Source organism: Cinclus cinclus, chromosome 20, assembly GCF_963662255.1.
Source record: "Cinclus cinclus chromosome 20, bCinCin1.1, whole genome shotgun sequence".
NCBI lineage: Eukaryota > Metazoa > Chordata > Aves > Passeriformes > Cinclidae > Cinclus > Cinclus cinclus.
The window spans coordinates 6,307,184-6,324,672 of NC_085065.1; the positions used below are offsets into that span (position 1 = coordinate 6,307,184).

Sequence of the window (17,489 nt, forward strand, 5' to 3'; positions counted from 1 at the left end):
GTTTGGAAACCAATCTGACCCTGTCCTTGCCCTGGTCAGAGTCAGCATTTAATTGAAAAAGACTAGCTCTAAACTGGGTGCAAAGGGAGAAGCTGCTATTCCTGCAGGAGACAGGGTTTGGAAACTGCAGTTACTTCCATGTAGCTCTCTAAAGTTTCCAGGCATCCCTTCTGGCTGCAGATGTCTCCCTGGTATCTCAGTTGCATATAGGGAAGTCTTTCCTACCTAAATGAAAGGAGAAGATGTCGAAGGAAAACTTTGTGTCTCAGTTCTGAATCTCTCTAGTCCTTTCTTGAAAAGCTGCTTGAGAAGTTTTGTTGGTGTGGTTCAGAAGTTTTTCCTTGGTTTCCAGGGCCAGCAGCCTGTCCTTCATGGTGGGCTGTTGCAAAGGAGCCTGTCTTACTTTTGAAAGCCCTATTTAATCTATGTGAGCACACAGGGAGGAAGGGACTGGCTCAGTGAGAGCAAGAAGAGACCTGACTGTTAAACTCTTTGAAGTCTTCTCCCACTGGCTGAAAGGACACTGTCACCTGGGTTTGAAAGGAACCATATCATTCCATCTTTGCCCAGCAAGCTGATGCAATGCAGGGAGCAGAAGGGTCTTTTGCACACTACTGTTAAGGCAAGGGTTTGAGGGAGGCACTCAGGGAAGTTGTAGGAGGAATTTGGAAGTTGTAGGAGGAAAAGCATCTCCATGTCAGTAGGAAGTGGAGAGTGCTGGGGCAAAGTTTAATTCTTCAGGGCATTTTGCTTATTAACCAAGTTATTGGATCTTGAATGTATTGGGTCCCAAACACGTGTGAATTTTGGGAAGCCAGAATGGGAGTTGGTGGGAGATCTGCTGTTGCTGTCTTGGTTCAGTATCACGGGGTTACACATTGGTGAGGGGAAACACCCTAGGGTTTGAGTCAAATTTTATGTTCTGCTGAGAGGGGCTGCTGTCTTAGACCCACATGGTCTTTAGACAATGAAATGTGAGGGGTGCTGTCATGAACTCAGACCTTTCCATCAAAGCATAGCCCTTGGTGCTCTTTTATTCAGACTTGGGATGATTGCAACAGGCCATGAGCTGTTTGCTACAGGTTAGACCCAGTGGAAACAGGTCTGTCCCATTAAGTACAGAGACAGTGTGACACACACTCTGTGACTTGTAACCCTGGACTAAGCTTCGAAGTTGCAGTGTTAACAGCATGATCATTCCCTTCCAGAATGCTGCTCCAGTGTGCTGCTGGCTCCCACTGGCCTGTAATCAGGTGGTTTCCTCCTCTGGGCACTGAAAGAGGATGGAGTCCCAGGCCAGTAGAAAGTGAAATAAAATTGGAACGGTTTTCTGAAGGATAAGAAATACATGAAATAGAGAAAGGTTATTCCCCCACCTGGGTCCCATCTCCAACCCAGCACTACTCCCATCCTGACCCCACCTCTGCTCAGGTGTAAACAGGGTGAGGGCTCTGTTTCACTTGGAGAATCTCATGTGTAAGAATGTGATTTGGTGGGGCCCGATTCTGATTGTATGGCACTCACATCTCACAGCTGGAACGGGACCTCTCATGTCCCATGTGCTTTGCCTCTTCCCTCCCATGGATCTGCTGGTTCTCATGATCTCTTCCGTCCTCTCTTTTCTGCTTTGTTTCTTTGTGAGTTTCTCTGGAAGCCTTTTTGTTTGTTTCTTGGTGTTTGGAGTCTGATCCTTGTTCTGTGGAAATCAACTTGCACTGTAAACTCTTTGCTTACTTATGGAGAGAAAGATAAAGATTAATTGAAACATGCACTTGGGTACTTTTTTTTTCCTTCTCCATAGAGAGGTTTAGAATCTTGTTTGTCTTATGTTGAAGTGATTTGTGCCACTAGTGAACCATGCTTCCTCTGCAGTGGAATTTTTTTTTAATAATCAGAAATGAAGATTTGACTCTGGGAAATGAGCCTGAATTGTGTGAGTTTGGCTATTTCTGTGTTTAAAACATTACCACAGATCAAGCATGATCCAATCTCCTGAGTTAGCGAACCATGTGCTAAAACCTTTGTGCAATTGAGACCTGTAAAACAGGCACCCTGGCCCTGGGGGTTGTTAGGAAATGACATGGAGGGCCTTGATTGTTTATCTGATCTGTCGTGGCTGTAGGTGAGAGTTGGAGCTGGTGGGCTTCATTCCTGTCCATGCTGATCATGCCTTCAGTCATGTATTCAGTGTTCATTCCAAAGTCACCTGCTCTGTGAAAGCTCAGTAACTTAAACCAGTGTTTCATCCATTAAACTGGGTAAAATCCAGGTCATGGTTTGCCCATGAAGTGCAGTTTTTCCTTGTCCCCAGACTGTCAATCACTAGGAAGAAGGTTTGAGGTCACACCTTAGCGTGTATGTCCTGTGGATCCCATGGTACAAACACACTGACATGAGAATAATAATAATTAACTTTATTGGAGCCTAATTTATCCAGCTGTTACTCTCATTACATATTTCTGTTGACATGGGCCCAAATACAAACACTTACTGGGCAAAGTTCATGCTCTTGGCAATCAGTCTCCCTGAGAGTTTTACAGAGAGGTGCTATCACTGCTTGAATGCTGAATGCTCACTGTTACTGTCTTGGGAGAGTTTGCTTTACTAGGGAATCCCAAAAAAAAACCCCATAAATAGGCTCTAATACTAAACCCACACTGATCCTGGGATTGATTTACAGAGGAACAGAATCAATAATAAGAATGCCTTTTGTGCCATGCTTAGGCAAGGGTCATGACAGATTTTGATTTATTATAGAGCAGGCCTGCTCTTAAGTCTCATAGAATCCCAGAATGGTTTGGGTTGGAAGGGACCATAAAGCTCATCTGCCATGGGCAGGAATTCCTTCCTCTAAGCTCAGAGTCCCATATAACCTCTGAATGCAAGAGCATCTTAAATGAGTTGACTTTGAGCCCACTGAGTACAGAGCAGACCCAGAGATTTCACAAGACATGCATGAAAATTCAATCTTTTTATTTCCATTCATCAGTTTCTGGATTTGGGACCCATAGTCACAAGCCCCTTACTCTGTCACGTGCTTTCAAAGCAACCCTGTGGAACACATCCTGACGGGTCTTTGATCAGGCAGCTCACTGCAGCTACCTTCCTTTGTGCATGCTGACCTTGAGAAAGGTTTGTGGATGTGCAAGGCAGCAGTAAGGGCCAAAGTGTTGGTATGGGGAGAGATTCACAGTGGATGTGGCTGTGGCTTGCTCTTGAACTAGCCCTGTGTGCAAGGATGGGACCTTGGCTAGTCCTTAAGTGATAACATATCTGTGGTGAGTAAAGATCACCCACAGTGCTTCCCTAGTGAGTCCCACTTGAGGCTCTGGGAGTGCCTGTAGGAAGTAGTGTTTGTTCTCAGTAAAGCAAGGTCATGATATAACTTTTATTTTTTGATTGCTTTTGATTTTCTGAATTGGTGCAGGTCAGTCTGTTGCTTTTGCTGGAGGCTGTCCTTGCATTCTTTTATCTGGAAAATCTCAATAGGAGTCAGTAAAGTCCCAGTTGCTGCCAAAGAGCATCCACTGGCAGACTCTCTTCCTGAGAGCAGTGAGAGTTTGTTTATGGGCTTTGAGTCTATACTTTATGGTGGAAGAGGACAATATGAAATAACCTTTTCTGAAATTCATGGTGATATTGTACAAGGAGAAGTACAAGTAGAAGCTGGAGGAGAAAAAAAAAAATCTTAGAAGCTTCCACGTACATATCTGCTGCTTACTGCATCTTTGTTTAGCATCAGTGATTCTCCCCAGCCCCTGGGGTGGGGGTCCAGCTTGGCTCAGGCTGTCACATAGACCTCCAGGAGCCCCCCGACCGAGTGCATGCGGTAAAACACACCCAAGGGGAGTCCGAAGTTGACGATCACAAACCAGGTGGAGTAGCCGTAAAATGACCTTTCCATTCTGTTCTCAAAGATGGGGTGAGCCCCGAATGTGGGCATGACCCACAGCTGGAGAGATGTGAGGGAAAGAAACACAAGTCAGAGGATGACAAACTGTCCTCTACCTGCACCCTAATCTCAGCACTGGTTCAAATGGTTGTAGGAATATTTCGGGAGTATCACAGTAGTCTCCTTGCAGGGAGGAGAAGGAAAATCCCATAGTTATGCTGTTAACTCCTTGCTGTAATTAAAATCCTGTTGAATCCCTAGAAATCTAATGACAGTCCCATTCTGCCCCAGCCTACTTCATCTTTCTACAGGGTTTCAGTATTTCCCTGGGCAATATGTTCTTACTGGATTAAGGCTGCAGCATTCATTCAAGATCCCAGACCACAGTTGGGTTGAGTTTCAAGCCTGGAGACTCATGTTTACATAGACTTAATGCTGGTGCCTCACAATTTCTTTCCTGTTTCTCATGAAACACCTTTAATGGGTTTTTTTTAAGAGGCTAAAATCTTGGCAAGTAAGGATTTATTAGTTGTCTCCTTCGTGCACCCATGAAACCCAGCAATACTTGATTCTAAGGGTAGAAGAGAGACTTTCCAATTTTGAGGGTGGGGTATTAACAGCAAAACCGGACTTGACTTGCCTCACCAGTAGGTTTGGACTTGGTGGACAAAGGTTTTTTGTCTGGAATATAAGAAAAAGACCAAGAGATCACATCTGTGTCACAGGTCACTTGGCTCAGCCAGAGCTGTGACAGAGCAGAGAGCACAATACTTACTATGATGTTGCACAAAACCAAGAAGAACGAGATCTCCCTCAACACTCTTCTCTTCCAGCTCAGGTTAGAGTAGGTATGGATGTAGGACAGGGAAGCTTTCCGGATCTCCTGTCCCAGCTCCAGTACACTCACTCGTCTCTGGCTGTAGATCTCACCATTCTGCTCTTCTTCAGTGTCTTCCTCCTTGCCAGGACGTGTCTGGCTGTGCTCCTGTTTGCTGCTCAGCGTGGTCTCCTCTTCCCCAGGCAGCTCTGCAGCCACTGTGTGCTGCCCCACATCTCTGGCATGTTTGGCCTCAGATTCTGCTACAATGCGCCGTCGGTGGAGCCCATCGATGACAAAAACATTTTGGGTGATGTTCTGAAAGATGATGAGGACAGAGTAGGACAGGGCGAGGCTGTTCAGCAGATCCCTGGGGTCAGTGGCCACCAGGGCCACAATGGAGAAGTAGGACATGCCAATTTGGCCAAGGGCTGCTCCCATCAGCAGGACCACGTCCAGGCTGCGGGTTGGGTTCTTCAGCGTGTCCAGCTCCTTTTTTTCCAAGGCGTGGATGACTGTCCCGATCACGGCGCCCACGCTCATCAGGGGCAGAAGGACGATGTAGTAGGAATAATAGATCACAAAGACCTGGTGGCTGGGGACCAAGCTGGTGGCCTGGATCTGGTACATCATGAAGACGCAGGCCCCGATGATTACGGCACTGGTGCCCAGCAGTGGCCCAAAGACCACTCCCTGGAGCTTGAATTTGGGCTTGATGTGTGGGATGTGGTGGTGGCTGATGCGTCTCCCCACGTTCTTCCACATGACATAGAGCACGGAGCAGCAGACCAGGCAGTACTCGGTGTTGAAGGGGTAGAGCAGGATGTAGCCCTTCTGGAAGACTTTGCAGATGGTCATGTTTGGGCATGTGCACAAGGTAGTGTCGTTGCCTGGAGCATGAGAAGAGGAAGGCAACAATTAAGAGGGAGAGGGCCTGGATGTCACAGCTGTCTTTGGGAGTTTCTTGTGTGCAGGCACAACATGTGTGTCTGTGCCTCAGAAGCAGAGAACAACAGGAAGTTAAATAGCTACTGCTCAGACCTAAAGGATATGAGGATTCAGAATAAAACAGTTTAGCTAATGTTTTTTTCCTACCTATTGTCAACACCATAGGTGCTGGATGAGAGACTTCTTTTCCTTGACAAAAAAAGCCTTCTCTATTTCTACCCCTGGAATACTAGAATCCACTTTGTTTCTTTATATCCTCAGAAAGGAGACCACAGCAATTACATGAGCTTTTTCTAGTCTGGCAATCTTGTGCTTGCAGTTAATAGGAAAAAGTGAGCAAAAAAAGCTAGTTTACGGTGGGCTTTTCCTTTTCTAGCCCTCAGTTTCAGGGTTTCATAGCAGATACCCTCCCTCCAGGTGAAGATCTTCTCCCCTTGCAGCCCATTTACTTGACACAACCTCCAATAATAGGGAAGTTGCAGCATTTAGGGGAACTGGAGGTATCTAAATCACTGAGACCTAGAGGGTCCCCAGAGAAGTGCACCAGCACCAAGCCTGACAGAGCTCACAAAGTGTTTGGGCAATACTCTGGGACGCATGGCGGAGTATTTGGGGATGGTCTCGTACAGGGCCAAGAACTGGACTTGATGATCCTTGTGGGTCCCTTCCAACTCAGTATATTCTGTGGTTTTGTGAAATGTTTCTTCCCTGGAAGTCAGCTGTGTCAGCCCAACACCAGTGAGGATGTGAAGAAGGAGCCTTGCCTGAGAATCGCCGCTCCACCTCGCGCAGCTGAGACTCGATCTCGATGTGCAGGGTGTCATTGGTCACGGCCAGGAGCCAGAGAAGAAGGTTGGTGGCTATGGTCAGCATCAGCCCACACCTGGGAGGAGACACAGGACTTGTACAATGTTTGGAGATGGTTCATGGGCAGTGTGTCCTTCCCCTCTCGCTGGCCCATGCACAGATTTGAGCACACATGGGGTGTTTGTGATCCCTCTGCCTGAGGCCCATGGGGTGTGGCTTTGCACAAACATAGCTGAGCACATTCCCACTTGCCATTTCCAAAGGAGCAGGACAGGCACTGCCTAATGAAACTGGCCTAAGCTGACATGTCCCAGTGATAGGAATGGGGAGACCACCCTCCCCCATCCTCCAGTCTGGGAGCTGGTCCCTGAGACAGGCAGCAGGAAGATGTTTGGGAGGAAGGAACAAGCTTTGCAGCACTCCAAGGCACAAAGGAAAACTGAAGGGAGCTGGTAAGCCCAGGTCAGTGGAGGGAGGATGGTTCTGAACAATGCATAGTTTGGTTCTTGTGTGATCCAAAATATAGGGTTTGTGTAGGATCAGATGAACAGTTCTAGCAGAAATCGTAATGGACATCACAGGCAGAAAGGAAAAGTTCATTTAGAGCAGTAGAAGACATTTTTTATCCTATTTTTTTACCTGGTGAAATTGTGCTGGACTTGAATGCAGTCCTTAGAGTGATGCCACAGAAAGTAAGCCTGTAAGTGGAAAATAATAACAGCGTGAACTGAGTGAAGTTAGCAGCTGGCTGCACACATGGTGCAAAGGGACAGGTAGACAAGAAGGTACAGGTCCAAGCAGGAGCAAAACTGCCTCTGTGCAAGGGTGCAGGGACAGGTGTGCACCTGCACCCCAGTGCTGAGGCAGATGCTGGCATCCTTGGGTAAGGGCAGCATTTATGTGTGAGTGCCCTGAATGCACATCCTGGAGCTCTGTGTTCCTTTGTTCTGTTCATGTGGGTACTTGCTGCTGAGGTGGGAATTAGTTTACTTTTCAAATATGGCTTTGGGTCTGTAAAGAAGAGGGCTGGTGCTGAATAAAAATGTGAAAACGGTGCGAGATATCTTTGTGTGCAAAGGATTTTGTTGGGCGGATGCATTGGCAAACACAAAGAGGGGCTGAGGCTGAGATTGGTGCAAAGTCATCTCTGGCAAAACCTGAAATCCTCTCCTCTCTCCTCTCTCCTCTCTCCTCTCTCCTCTCTCCTCTCTCCTCTCTCCTCTCTCCTCTCTCCTCTCTCCTCTCTCCTCTCTCCTCTCTCCTCTCTCCTCTCTCCTCTCTCCTCTCTCCTCTCTCCTCTCTCCTTACTTTGTTTCAAAGCAAATTCCTCTGGACCCTATGGTATGTCAGGTGTTTCTAGAGTAATTTTTGAAACTTTCTCCCCTGTCTCTCAATGTGGCACACGGGGAGTGCAGGTAGCATTTGAAGTGGTGTGTGATGCTTTAATGTTTTCAATGCTCAGGAGAATCCCCCATATTCACCTTCCCACATCTCCCAGCTTCCCCCCAACCCTGGGGCTCCCAGGAATGAGACAGAGGGAAAAAACAAGCTTCCAGAAGGGTTATGTGTAGTACCTGGGTGCAAATAAAAAGGATTCCAATGCTGGGGAACACAATTTCCACCCTGGATTTGCAGTGGATGAGGATTGTACTGTAGCCAATCTGAAACACATTCAGGAGGATGCTGCAACTGCCAAACAGCAGCACTGACCCTGGACAAACAGCAAAGGACCAGTAAATAAATGCAGACATGTCTGTGGAGCGTCTGAGCTTGGCTGGGGACAGGAGGCCTTGTGTTTCTTGGATTTGTGTGGAACCTGCAGTCTTTCTTCTGGAATTCTCATGATTTTAGGAGAAGAGGACAAAGGAGAGACTTATTCCTGAACCTGATTGTGTGCTTTGATTGGTTAAAGGTGTTAGGAAAATGCAAGGTATTTTCTTGTGCTTGGTTACAAAGTGGGGATGGGGTTTTTGGGCTTTTCTGTACAATCTAAAATGATGGGGGTAAATTAATGGTGGGTGATGCTTCCTGCCTTGTGGAGGAAACCTGAGATGACACAGGTCTGCTAAGGCTTGTAGCAGCCCCACCTGCAGAAGTTGGGACACTTTAATTGTTTCTCCCTTTTGCCTTGGACAAGTCTTTGCAGCTTCAGGTATTCAAGTACCTTGCAGCTTCCTTCAATTGATTCTCCCTGCTTAGTTAACAAGACAGTGCCTAATTAAAAATTTCATGATAAACCAGAGACATGGCTGCTGGGAGAAGGGTAATTTCTCAAAGTGGGACAAATACTGAAGGGAAAATCTCTCAGACAAACCTGGGTGTCACTGGGATGTGATTCAATGGGTAAGAATCCTTCCCTGGCAACAAGGCTGCAGGGATGTTAAAGGAGGATGATGGTGATGTAGGGCCACTGGTGCTCTTGGAGGATAAACACAGTGATTCTCCTCTCACTTTTCAAAGTGCTCCTGCCCAAAAACCTTTCCTATGGTGCTCAGTTGCTGTCCTGGAAAGGGGTTATGCCTAGATTTCTCTTTGTGAAGGGACCAGAAGTTTGTGAAGTTTGACTGGAGACTGAAGGGAACTGAGTTTCAGGCTTTCCTGGCTACTGAGGTTCCACTCTATGGCACTGTTCCCATCAGCCTGACAGGAACTGGGAGATTCCCAATGCCCTAACTGCATATCCTATGGCTTCTAACTCTTCTAGTAACAGGGGAAGAATATCTTTGCCTTCCAAGTGTTTGGAAGAAGGCATGAGAGACTAAATAAAAGCAGAATTTACCCCTAATCCAAATGGCTCCAGCGTGGGAGTCCCGGTAGAGCACCGCGTGTGGCTGCCGGCTGGTGCCCAGCAGGTAGTAAATAATCCAGAACAGGCACAAGACCTTGAGGATGGACAGCAGGATCCAGACATCTGCCAGAGTGATGGCCACCTTGTTGAAGATCATACTGCTGATGAAGGCACTGCCCAGAAACACCACATTCATGGCCAGCAGCCCTGAGAAGAGCTGCCCAGCCTTCTGAGCTTGCCGGTCCCTCTGCTGCAGCGAAGAGCAGTGACGGTACAGCCAGAACTTCTCATAGTGGATCTTGGAATTGTCTGTCGGGGCTGATGCTGACTTGCTCTTGCAGTGATGGCAGGGCCTGGAGGCTTTCTTGTCAGACATGGCTCATCTGCCTGGGTGTCACCTGCTGCATCAAAAAGAGGGGAGGTTTAAGTGGGGGATATGCTGAGATGGGAGGTTGTGTGCTCTGCTGTGAAGGCCACTTGTGTGGTGACCTCCCTTCCTTGCTTTTCAGCTTCTCTTTCCTTCTACAGAAGCTACATGAAGGGGAACAGGATATTGGTTTTTAGCCCAGGTTAGACATTAAAAATTTCCCAGTGGACAGAGTCATTGCAGAGCACTGGGGAAAGGCTCTTCTGCCAAAGCCTGTCCAGAGATACCATGAGACACAGAGAGACAGGGTTTGATGTCTCTGCCCTGCCCCACCAGTACAAACCATTCTCACCCTCCCTTTTCACGCCTTCTCCAGCCCTGGGTTCAGGTTTTCTCCCTTTGTTGCTGTAAGGATTAAATGGAAATGAAGAGCAAGCTTAGACCTGCTCTGAAATTCAGAGCTGTTTGATTTTCAGTTGATGGGTCCAACCTCTTCCTTTTGTTTTTGGGCTCTGAGAGTTATGGGCTCCTTGAGTGGTCACACAAATTGTGGCAGAGTTGGAGAGAATAAACAAAGGGTCTCTAAAGTTCGGAATATGCTGCTGGGAGAAGATCCAAACTCCCTCCCAGGTGGGCTGAGACTGGGAAACAATTAGTACCTGATTTTCTTTCTTTTTCCTCTTGTAGCACAAGGCTGTGAGGACATTGACACATGAGGAGAGGAGCTGGAGGGATTGGGGAATTGGCCCAGGTAGACATTCAGTCTGGGAGTTTTTCCATCCATCTTTTGATAAAATCTTGGTAGGACTATATTGCTTTCAAGAGAGAAATCTTGCTCACATAAAAAAATCAGGCAAGATCAGCCTCTCTATAGATTTGGTACATGTCAAGATGCTTTCGTTCCAGGGCATGGCTCTGATTGTAGTGAAGGGTGGCTGGAGTGAAAAAAAAAAAGCCTCCTGAGATGTGTTTGAGAGTGGGAGGAACCTTAAACGTTGTGATAGGTAGTCTTGGGGAGAAGTTGTTTGAGAAGGGATTGGAATTTAGTGTTTCCCTATTCTTTTGCATGTGCACAGAGGTGCTCTATTTGCCCTTGCCCCTGGGACTCTGGGGTGAGCTGATCCCCTGGGTTTTGTGGCTGGCAGCAGGTATTCAGCATTTCTCTCTAATTTGGTGAGTTTAGAGGGTCCATTACAAGAGGATGGACCTCTCCATGGAAGGAGAAGATTAATTTGTGTGTCCCAGGATGAACCCCCCCCAAGCCCTGAGTTCCTTGGCACTTCTCTTGGTGGAGATTGATCTTAAAATCTTCCCCGTTTTTCTCTAAAATTCTCCTAACTTGTTAGCAGAGGGGCAAACTCCCTCCTCTCTTCTAGGGGCATAATTCCTCTGCTCCAAAGGGAGCTTAGAGGCCATAAACTCAGCAGGAAACCCATTCAGGCTGCACCAGGAGGTACCCAAGTACCCAGACGGGGCTGCACACAGAGGGGACCCCAAGCCCTTGACCCCATAGCTGTGCTGGAGGCAGCAGCCAAAGGCAGCCCTTACCTGCCTGCAGCCTCCTGCTGCCTGAGGAGCTGGCACAGCCTTGGATGCAGCTGATCCCAAACCAGTGGCTGTAATGCCACCAGGATGCACGGGAGACTCCGACAGCCCAGGGTGCAGACAGGAGCCGTCAGGGCTGCTCCTCACTAAATGCAGCCTCTGCTCCCACCCCATTGATTTATTTTCTTTCCACCTTGTTTACTTTGTGTCTATTATTGTCATTACATTAATTACTCAGTGGGAAGCTCTCAGATCTGCCACAGGCAGCCAATGGGGAACAACTCTTTTATGCACCTGCTGGGTTGCCTCACACCATCGGGCTTGGCGCAGGATGTGCCAACTGGTAAAACCACAAACCGTGGTGACTAATTTGTGCCATGGCTCAGGCAGGGGTAGAGCTAATCTCCTGGCACAGGCTTGTGCTGGGAGTGCTTACCTACACTGCCTTGGCCAAGATCTACTTGAGTTCCCCACTCCCTTGTTTTTAGGTAGATTCTAAGACTTTTTTTTTTTCTCACATGTACAATTTCTTTTTGCTTTTATCCAAAAAAATCACAAATCTTACCCAAAAGGTAAAGCTCGCAGTCCACCCCTGCACTGGTGCAGGAATGACACTGGTTTGATGTCTTTTTGACAGAAAGGTACAGCTTTTGAGGGTGATAACTACAATCTACTAATGCTGTTTTCAGAGTGAGACCCACATGTGCCAGACCCACAGTGTTGGCCACAGCTTCAGGTCCAAGCTGTGCTGTTCTTGATCCCTTCTCCTTTTGCAGGGCAAACTGATTCTGGCTTGGGACTCTCTGGTGAGCTGATGACTCAGGTTTTGTGGCTAGCAGGAGGGATTCAGCATTTCTGAGTTGGTGAGTTTGGAGGGTCCATCAGGAAAGGATGAGGACTTATTTTTGTGTCACAGGATGAACCTCCAAGCCCTGAGATCCTTACAGCTGGCAAATACATGAGCTGAGAGTTCAGAGCCCTGAAATAATTCCCAAGAAGCTGATTAGGGGTAGGAGTGGTTGGGGGAGCACAGGTTATCGGGTGTGGGGATGTGACGAAAGGGATGGAAAACAAGACTGAAAGGGGCCCATTTCTCCTGGGTGAGACACACACAACCTGGTGAGTGCTGGTGCAGCCACTATTTGATGTCTGCCACCAAAAGGGTCATGTTTAATGTCTGACCAACCCCTTGCACTGCTGTGGTAGAGCCCAGGTGCTCCAGTCTGGGCAGGTGTGCATGAATACCCATGGCTGGATTTGTTCTGCCTGCCCCCAGAGCATCAGCATCTCCAGCCTGCTTGGATGTCCTTGCTCCTTGCTTTCATGTTTTGAGATCCCCTGAGAGCAATTGAGCTCTTTCAGGGGCCTGGCTCTTTTCTAGACTCTGTTCCAGAGGTCAGCAGGAAACTGGGATGCCCCAAGAGCCATCTGGTTGGCCAAAGCCAAGTATTTCTGTGTGAGGCATTAACAAACCTGCTCTTTCTCAGTGCTATGATCCCAAATTTGGGTGGCCATACAGAAATGGGAAGTAGAGGCCATGAGTCCAAATGTATCCTAAAATTTGGCTGAAAATGGAGGATTTTCCTTCAAAGATGGGTCTGAAATAAAGTGCTAGTGCCTGCTGTGCTTCAGTAGTTTTGTCAATGAGACTGGGCATCTGTGTTGCATCCTTCCTAGCCTAACTTGCCCTATCTTGGCTTTGGAGCTGAAATTGAACCCAGAGGAGTTTTAAAGCCCTGGGAGATGGGTTAATCCTCCTTATTTTGTCCTTAATTTGAAGAAGAGCAGCTGTTTTACTGGAATGTATTGACAGGAGTTTAACTAGGTCATTAAGTAAGCAAGCATGCAGGAAAGAAGAAGGTGAGTCCAGCTCACTGGATCGATCACACAACTCCTACCCTGGAGAAGCTGCCTTTACTCAGAGCTGGGGGGAAAGCTGCTGAACGTTAGGAGCGATGTTTGCCCCTCTGCTATCAGCAGTGTGCTTATTAATGGTGCTATCTGTGCACTTAGCAGTGATAACAGCCAGGCTGGGCCCAGCAGGTCTGTAAACAGGTCCTGGGAGGAAGGAGCTCCATGCCCAGCCGCTGTGTTTGCCCAAAGGCCACCTGAGGAACGCGGGGCTCCTCACATCTCCCCGGCTGGCCCACACCCTTCCTTTGGCACTGATAACTGCAGTGGTGACGTCTCCTTGGGCTGGGAGTCAGAGACTTCTGGGGTGACTGCAAAGAGCCGTGCTGCACTGCCCAGCTCTGCCCCTCCATCCCCTCTGATGGGTTCTGGGGGTATGGCTGGCTCCACTGGAATGTGTCTCTATTTTCCCTGCTGGCTCCTGGTATAGGTCCTTTTGTTCTCCTGCCGGCACTGAGTTCCTCCTCGCTGCTAAGGACCACTGGAAATGCCTCCTCTGCCACCACCTCCTGACTTGGTGCTCAGCACACTGCTGGAACCAATCCTGCTCACCTTGTGCTGCAATCCCATCCCTCACTGCCAGCTTTGTGACCTTCTCAATCCATCCACTTTCCATCTACTGCACTGACAGATAATAATTAACTTGGATTCCTCATCTTTGACACACCTCAGAGCTAATCACCCAGATAAATGGTGTTTTGTTTCAAATTTTTTCCCTAATAAAACAAATCTCACCCTGAAATAACAGATGATTAAGAAGCAGAGGAGGGGATGCAAAATGCAGGTAGGGGTGGGATGATGCCTCAGTCCTGACCCTGACTATAGCTTTCCCTGCTCTTTTCTGAGCAATGATTTCTGATCTCCTGCACTTCATCTCTGCCCTCTCTTGCTGCTCTCCCTTGCTGGCACTGTGTTCCTCAGGCCAGGGTCTGAATTGAGACATTTTTGACACTCACACAGTGTCTCAAGTCCTGGGACTGGAGCTCCCGAGCTCAACCAGTGCTGAGCTCTTGACCCTGCAAACCCCTGGGGAGTGATTTTTATTTGTGGGGTTCAGAGTTCAACCAAACTCTGCAGCACAGCAGGTGCTCAAATCCCTGGGAGGCTAAGGTGGATTTTTATACCAAACTGGGTGAATCTGGGCACCCCTGGCAGGACTTGGAGCACCCCAGGGCAGTCCTTTGCTTTCCTGTAGCTCTTCATTTGCAGTGCCTGCCATTTAAACAGTCACCCTGAGGCACATCCCTGTCCTGGTTCCCCATCCCTTAATGGGGATGGGGTCTCTGCTCCATAGGGATGCTTTGGCAGGAGCAGTCAGCAAGATGCTGGTGGTGGCCTTGGGGCCCAGCCTTGTTCTCTGCTCTGACAGGCTCTCTGCTCACCCAGCTCCTGTGCCTCAGTTTCCCTCAGGCACAGAAGACAGAGCTACCAACAGTGCTTTTCTGCAGGGATCCATCACAGGGATGTGTGCAAAGGGCCAAGCGTGGTCCCTTCCTGTATCTTGGGTACTCTGTGTTTGGGGTGTCCTTCCCTTCCACCAGGCCCTCCATCAAGAAGATGCATCCCACTCCTTAACTGGGCTGTGAGAGCTGTGTCCCAGGTCTGAGGGGAAAGGGGCAGCGATGGAGCAGCCAGCAGCAGTCAGCTGCATCACCTGCCAGAGGGGAATCCCAGGGAAAGGCATGGATTTGTGCACTTAGGATGTGGCAGTGCCTGCCCCAGGGGTGTGCCTGGGTTTGGGTGACACACCTGGGAGACTGGATGTGCCAAGGAGTTGCCCAGGAGCATTTGGATGATTCTCCATCAGCCTTGGAGCACACCTCTTTGCACAGTAACTGACCATGAGCTGATACCTTCTACTATCCTTGAGCACACAAGAGGCTTTACAGTGGAGTTTTCTTAGGGTTTGGACTTTTAGGGTTCTTTTTTTTTCTTTTTTTTGCATTTATGCTCACTTTCCCTCTGGCCATATATATACCCCCCTATATTTATATGTTCCTTTTTTGGTATATAGATGGTGTTCACTAGCTCTTTCCCAATCTATTGCTTCTCCCAAGACCTGTGTTTGTAGCTGCAGGGCAGAAGAATTCAGCCCTTGGTTGGAAGCCCCTGTCATCCCTGTGCTTGCAGCCTGGAGATACCTCAGGTTAGCCAGGAATCCTTATGGAGCCTCTGCCATCCCCAGAATGTTTTGGTTTATCCCAACAGGACTGCGGTTGGATGTTGTGGTTCCAGCTGACCCACCACCCTGGAGTGGTTGATTTGGCATTACTGCCTGTATCAAAGCTGCTTGAGATGTTGGGGTGTTCTCCTGACACCCACCCTGCATCTATTTGGCCCTGGTAGTTCCCCTACAATAGCTGTCCAGAAAAACAGAGCAGTTCAGAGTGTGTCCTGCTTGACCCAGGGCACCCATTCCTGGGAACCTGGGAGCAGGTACCATCAAGAGCATGTAGGAGGAAACCTAGTGTACCCCCTGGGACAGATTAAATGATTAAAAATGTTTTCTGCCCCTGTGTGTGCTCAGCAGCTTGGGCTCAAACAATATGTGTAGCTGTAAGCAGGACTGATGTCTGCACTGCTTACGTCTCTTCTGACTTAATTTTAACTGCAGGAGCCACAGAATAATGAGGCTTTTGTTTTAGGAAAGGTAAAGGTTTCTAGAGAAAGATCTTATCTTTACCAGATCAGTGGTAAAAATAGAACCAGGCCTTTGCAGGGTCAGTTTGGCTTGGAAAGACTCCCAGGCTGGTGAGGGGAAGGATTGAGGCAAGGGGAGATGCTGGATCAGTGCTGGATCCCCTCTGAGGGCAGGAGAAATTGAAGTTCTCCCCGAGTTCTCCCCAGTTCAGAGAAAAGCTGCTGGCAGGAACACTGGTGTCAGACCAGCCAGAGGCACTGGTCCCTGCTGGTTTGGTGTTCTGGACTTTAGGGGAAGGTGGTTGGAAACACGTTGGCCTGGGCTGTGGGGTGGAAAACTGCATCACTCCATTCCAAGTACCATGATTTCCATTTAGTACTTTTTCTTTGGCAGATGCACACACATCCGTAGGAAAAGACTGGATGGTTTCTGCCCCTTCTGAAGTGTTTTTTGTTGGAACGATAAACCCTGATGGAACAATAAAACCTTTATTAGAACAGTTAAACCCGAATTTCTCAGGATGCAAACAGAGCTCAGCTGTGCCAGCTTGACATGCACCCTCCTGTCCTGGCAGGGAGGCCTTTCTGAGGCTCTGCTTGGGTGCTGGGTACAGCAGATGGGCTCATTTTTACCTCCTGAAGCCCAGGATTCCTGCTCTGAAAGCCCCCTCAGTCATTCAGTGGTTCATGGAGAGCTGCAGGCACCCAGAAACCTGAGTCAGAGCCCCAGGGTCTGGGTGCAGGGCTGTGCTTTAAGCCTTGAAGCACTCACAGGCTTGAGGGTGCAGCACCAGCATCCCTTCAGGGCACTGGAGATCAAATTGGCCAGGCACTGCATTGATTTCTCTGTCATAGGGTCCCTTCAGGAGTTCAGTTACAGTGAAAATCAATAAATAACTGCATACAAAAATGTTCATATATTACAAAAAATCATTATGTATTTTAAAAAAAAGAAAAAAGGAAAAAGAAAAATCTCTTTATTATCCCCCAGACTGTATTGCCCACATCATCTTTATGATTCTTGAGCCCTGATTCAGGAAAGCTGAGAAAAAAAAGTGTGCTAAAGCAATCCCATATCAGGGCTAGCCTAGGACCACATGCACAACTCTCCCTCCTGGGGAAGAGGAGGCTGCAGTGAAGCTTCCCTGGAGAGAAAGGCAGGGGCTGGCACAAGGAAGGGTTGAGAGGGCCCATAAACGTGGGCAATACAGAGAGGAAAGATCCAAACATTTCCCAAAGCCTTTGGTGGTCACCAGTTTGTTTTTCACATCTCTGCAGGGGAGTGATTTCTGACTGGCCGTACCAGGAGGTGAAGTGGTTTCCCTTTCTGTCCTTCTAGGCCTGCGTCAGCCCCTTGGTTCTCTGTGTGCACAGAGGCTCCAACTGCCCAAGGGTGCTGAGACCACTCTGGAGAGTCCATCAGTGGCATGCAGCGAACAGGCTTTACAAGGAAGGTGAGTCTCTGCAGGAGCCAAGGGTAATCACCATGATCCCCCTAGATACCTTCCTTTTTTTTTTTTTTTTAAATCTGCTCTCTTTTAAGCTTTAAGAACTTCAGACACACAGGCACATCCATACACAAGTAGCAAAAATAAAATCTGGACTATGTTTGGATGATCTTCACTGACAGTTCATAAATGCCCCAACACTGCAAGGGGAAATGATTCAGGCAGTGCTGGAGACCCCTGGGAACATCTGAGCAGCTTCCCAGCCCTGGGGCAGGAAGCAAGTGGATTGCTTGAGGAGGATCTCATCTTCCTTGCAAGGGAGCTCT

General features: G+C 48.3%; 1 protein-coding gene across 1 annotated transcript; it reads right to left on the reverse strand.

The window, feature by feature from the left end:
- Positions 1 to 3,781: 3,781 nt before the first annotated feature.
- On the reverse strand, positions 3,782 to 9,628 carry OTOP3 (otopetrin 3). Its single transcript, XM_062506318.1, has 6 exons — positions 9,244 to 9,628; positions 8,039 to 8,175; positions 7,104 to 7,162; positions 6,422 to 6,540; positions 4,668 to 5,599; positions 3,782 to 3,952 (listed from the first exon to the last, which is right to left on the reverse strand). Exons 1-6 carry the CDS (start codon positions 9,626 to 9,628, stop codon positions 3,782 to 3,784), a joined length of 1,803 nt encoding a protein of 600 aa, XP_062362302.1.
- Positions 9,629 to 17,489: the final 7,861 nt, after the last annotated feature.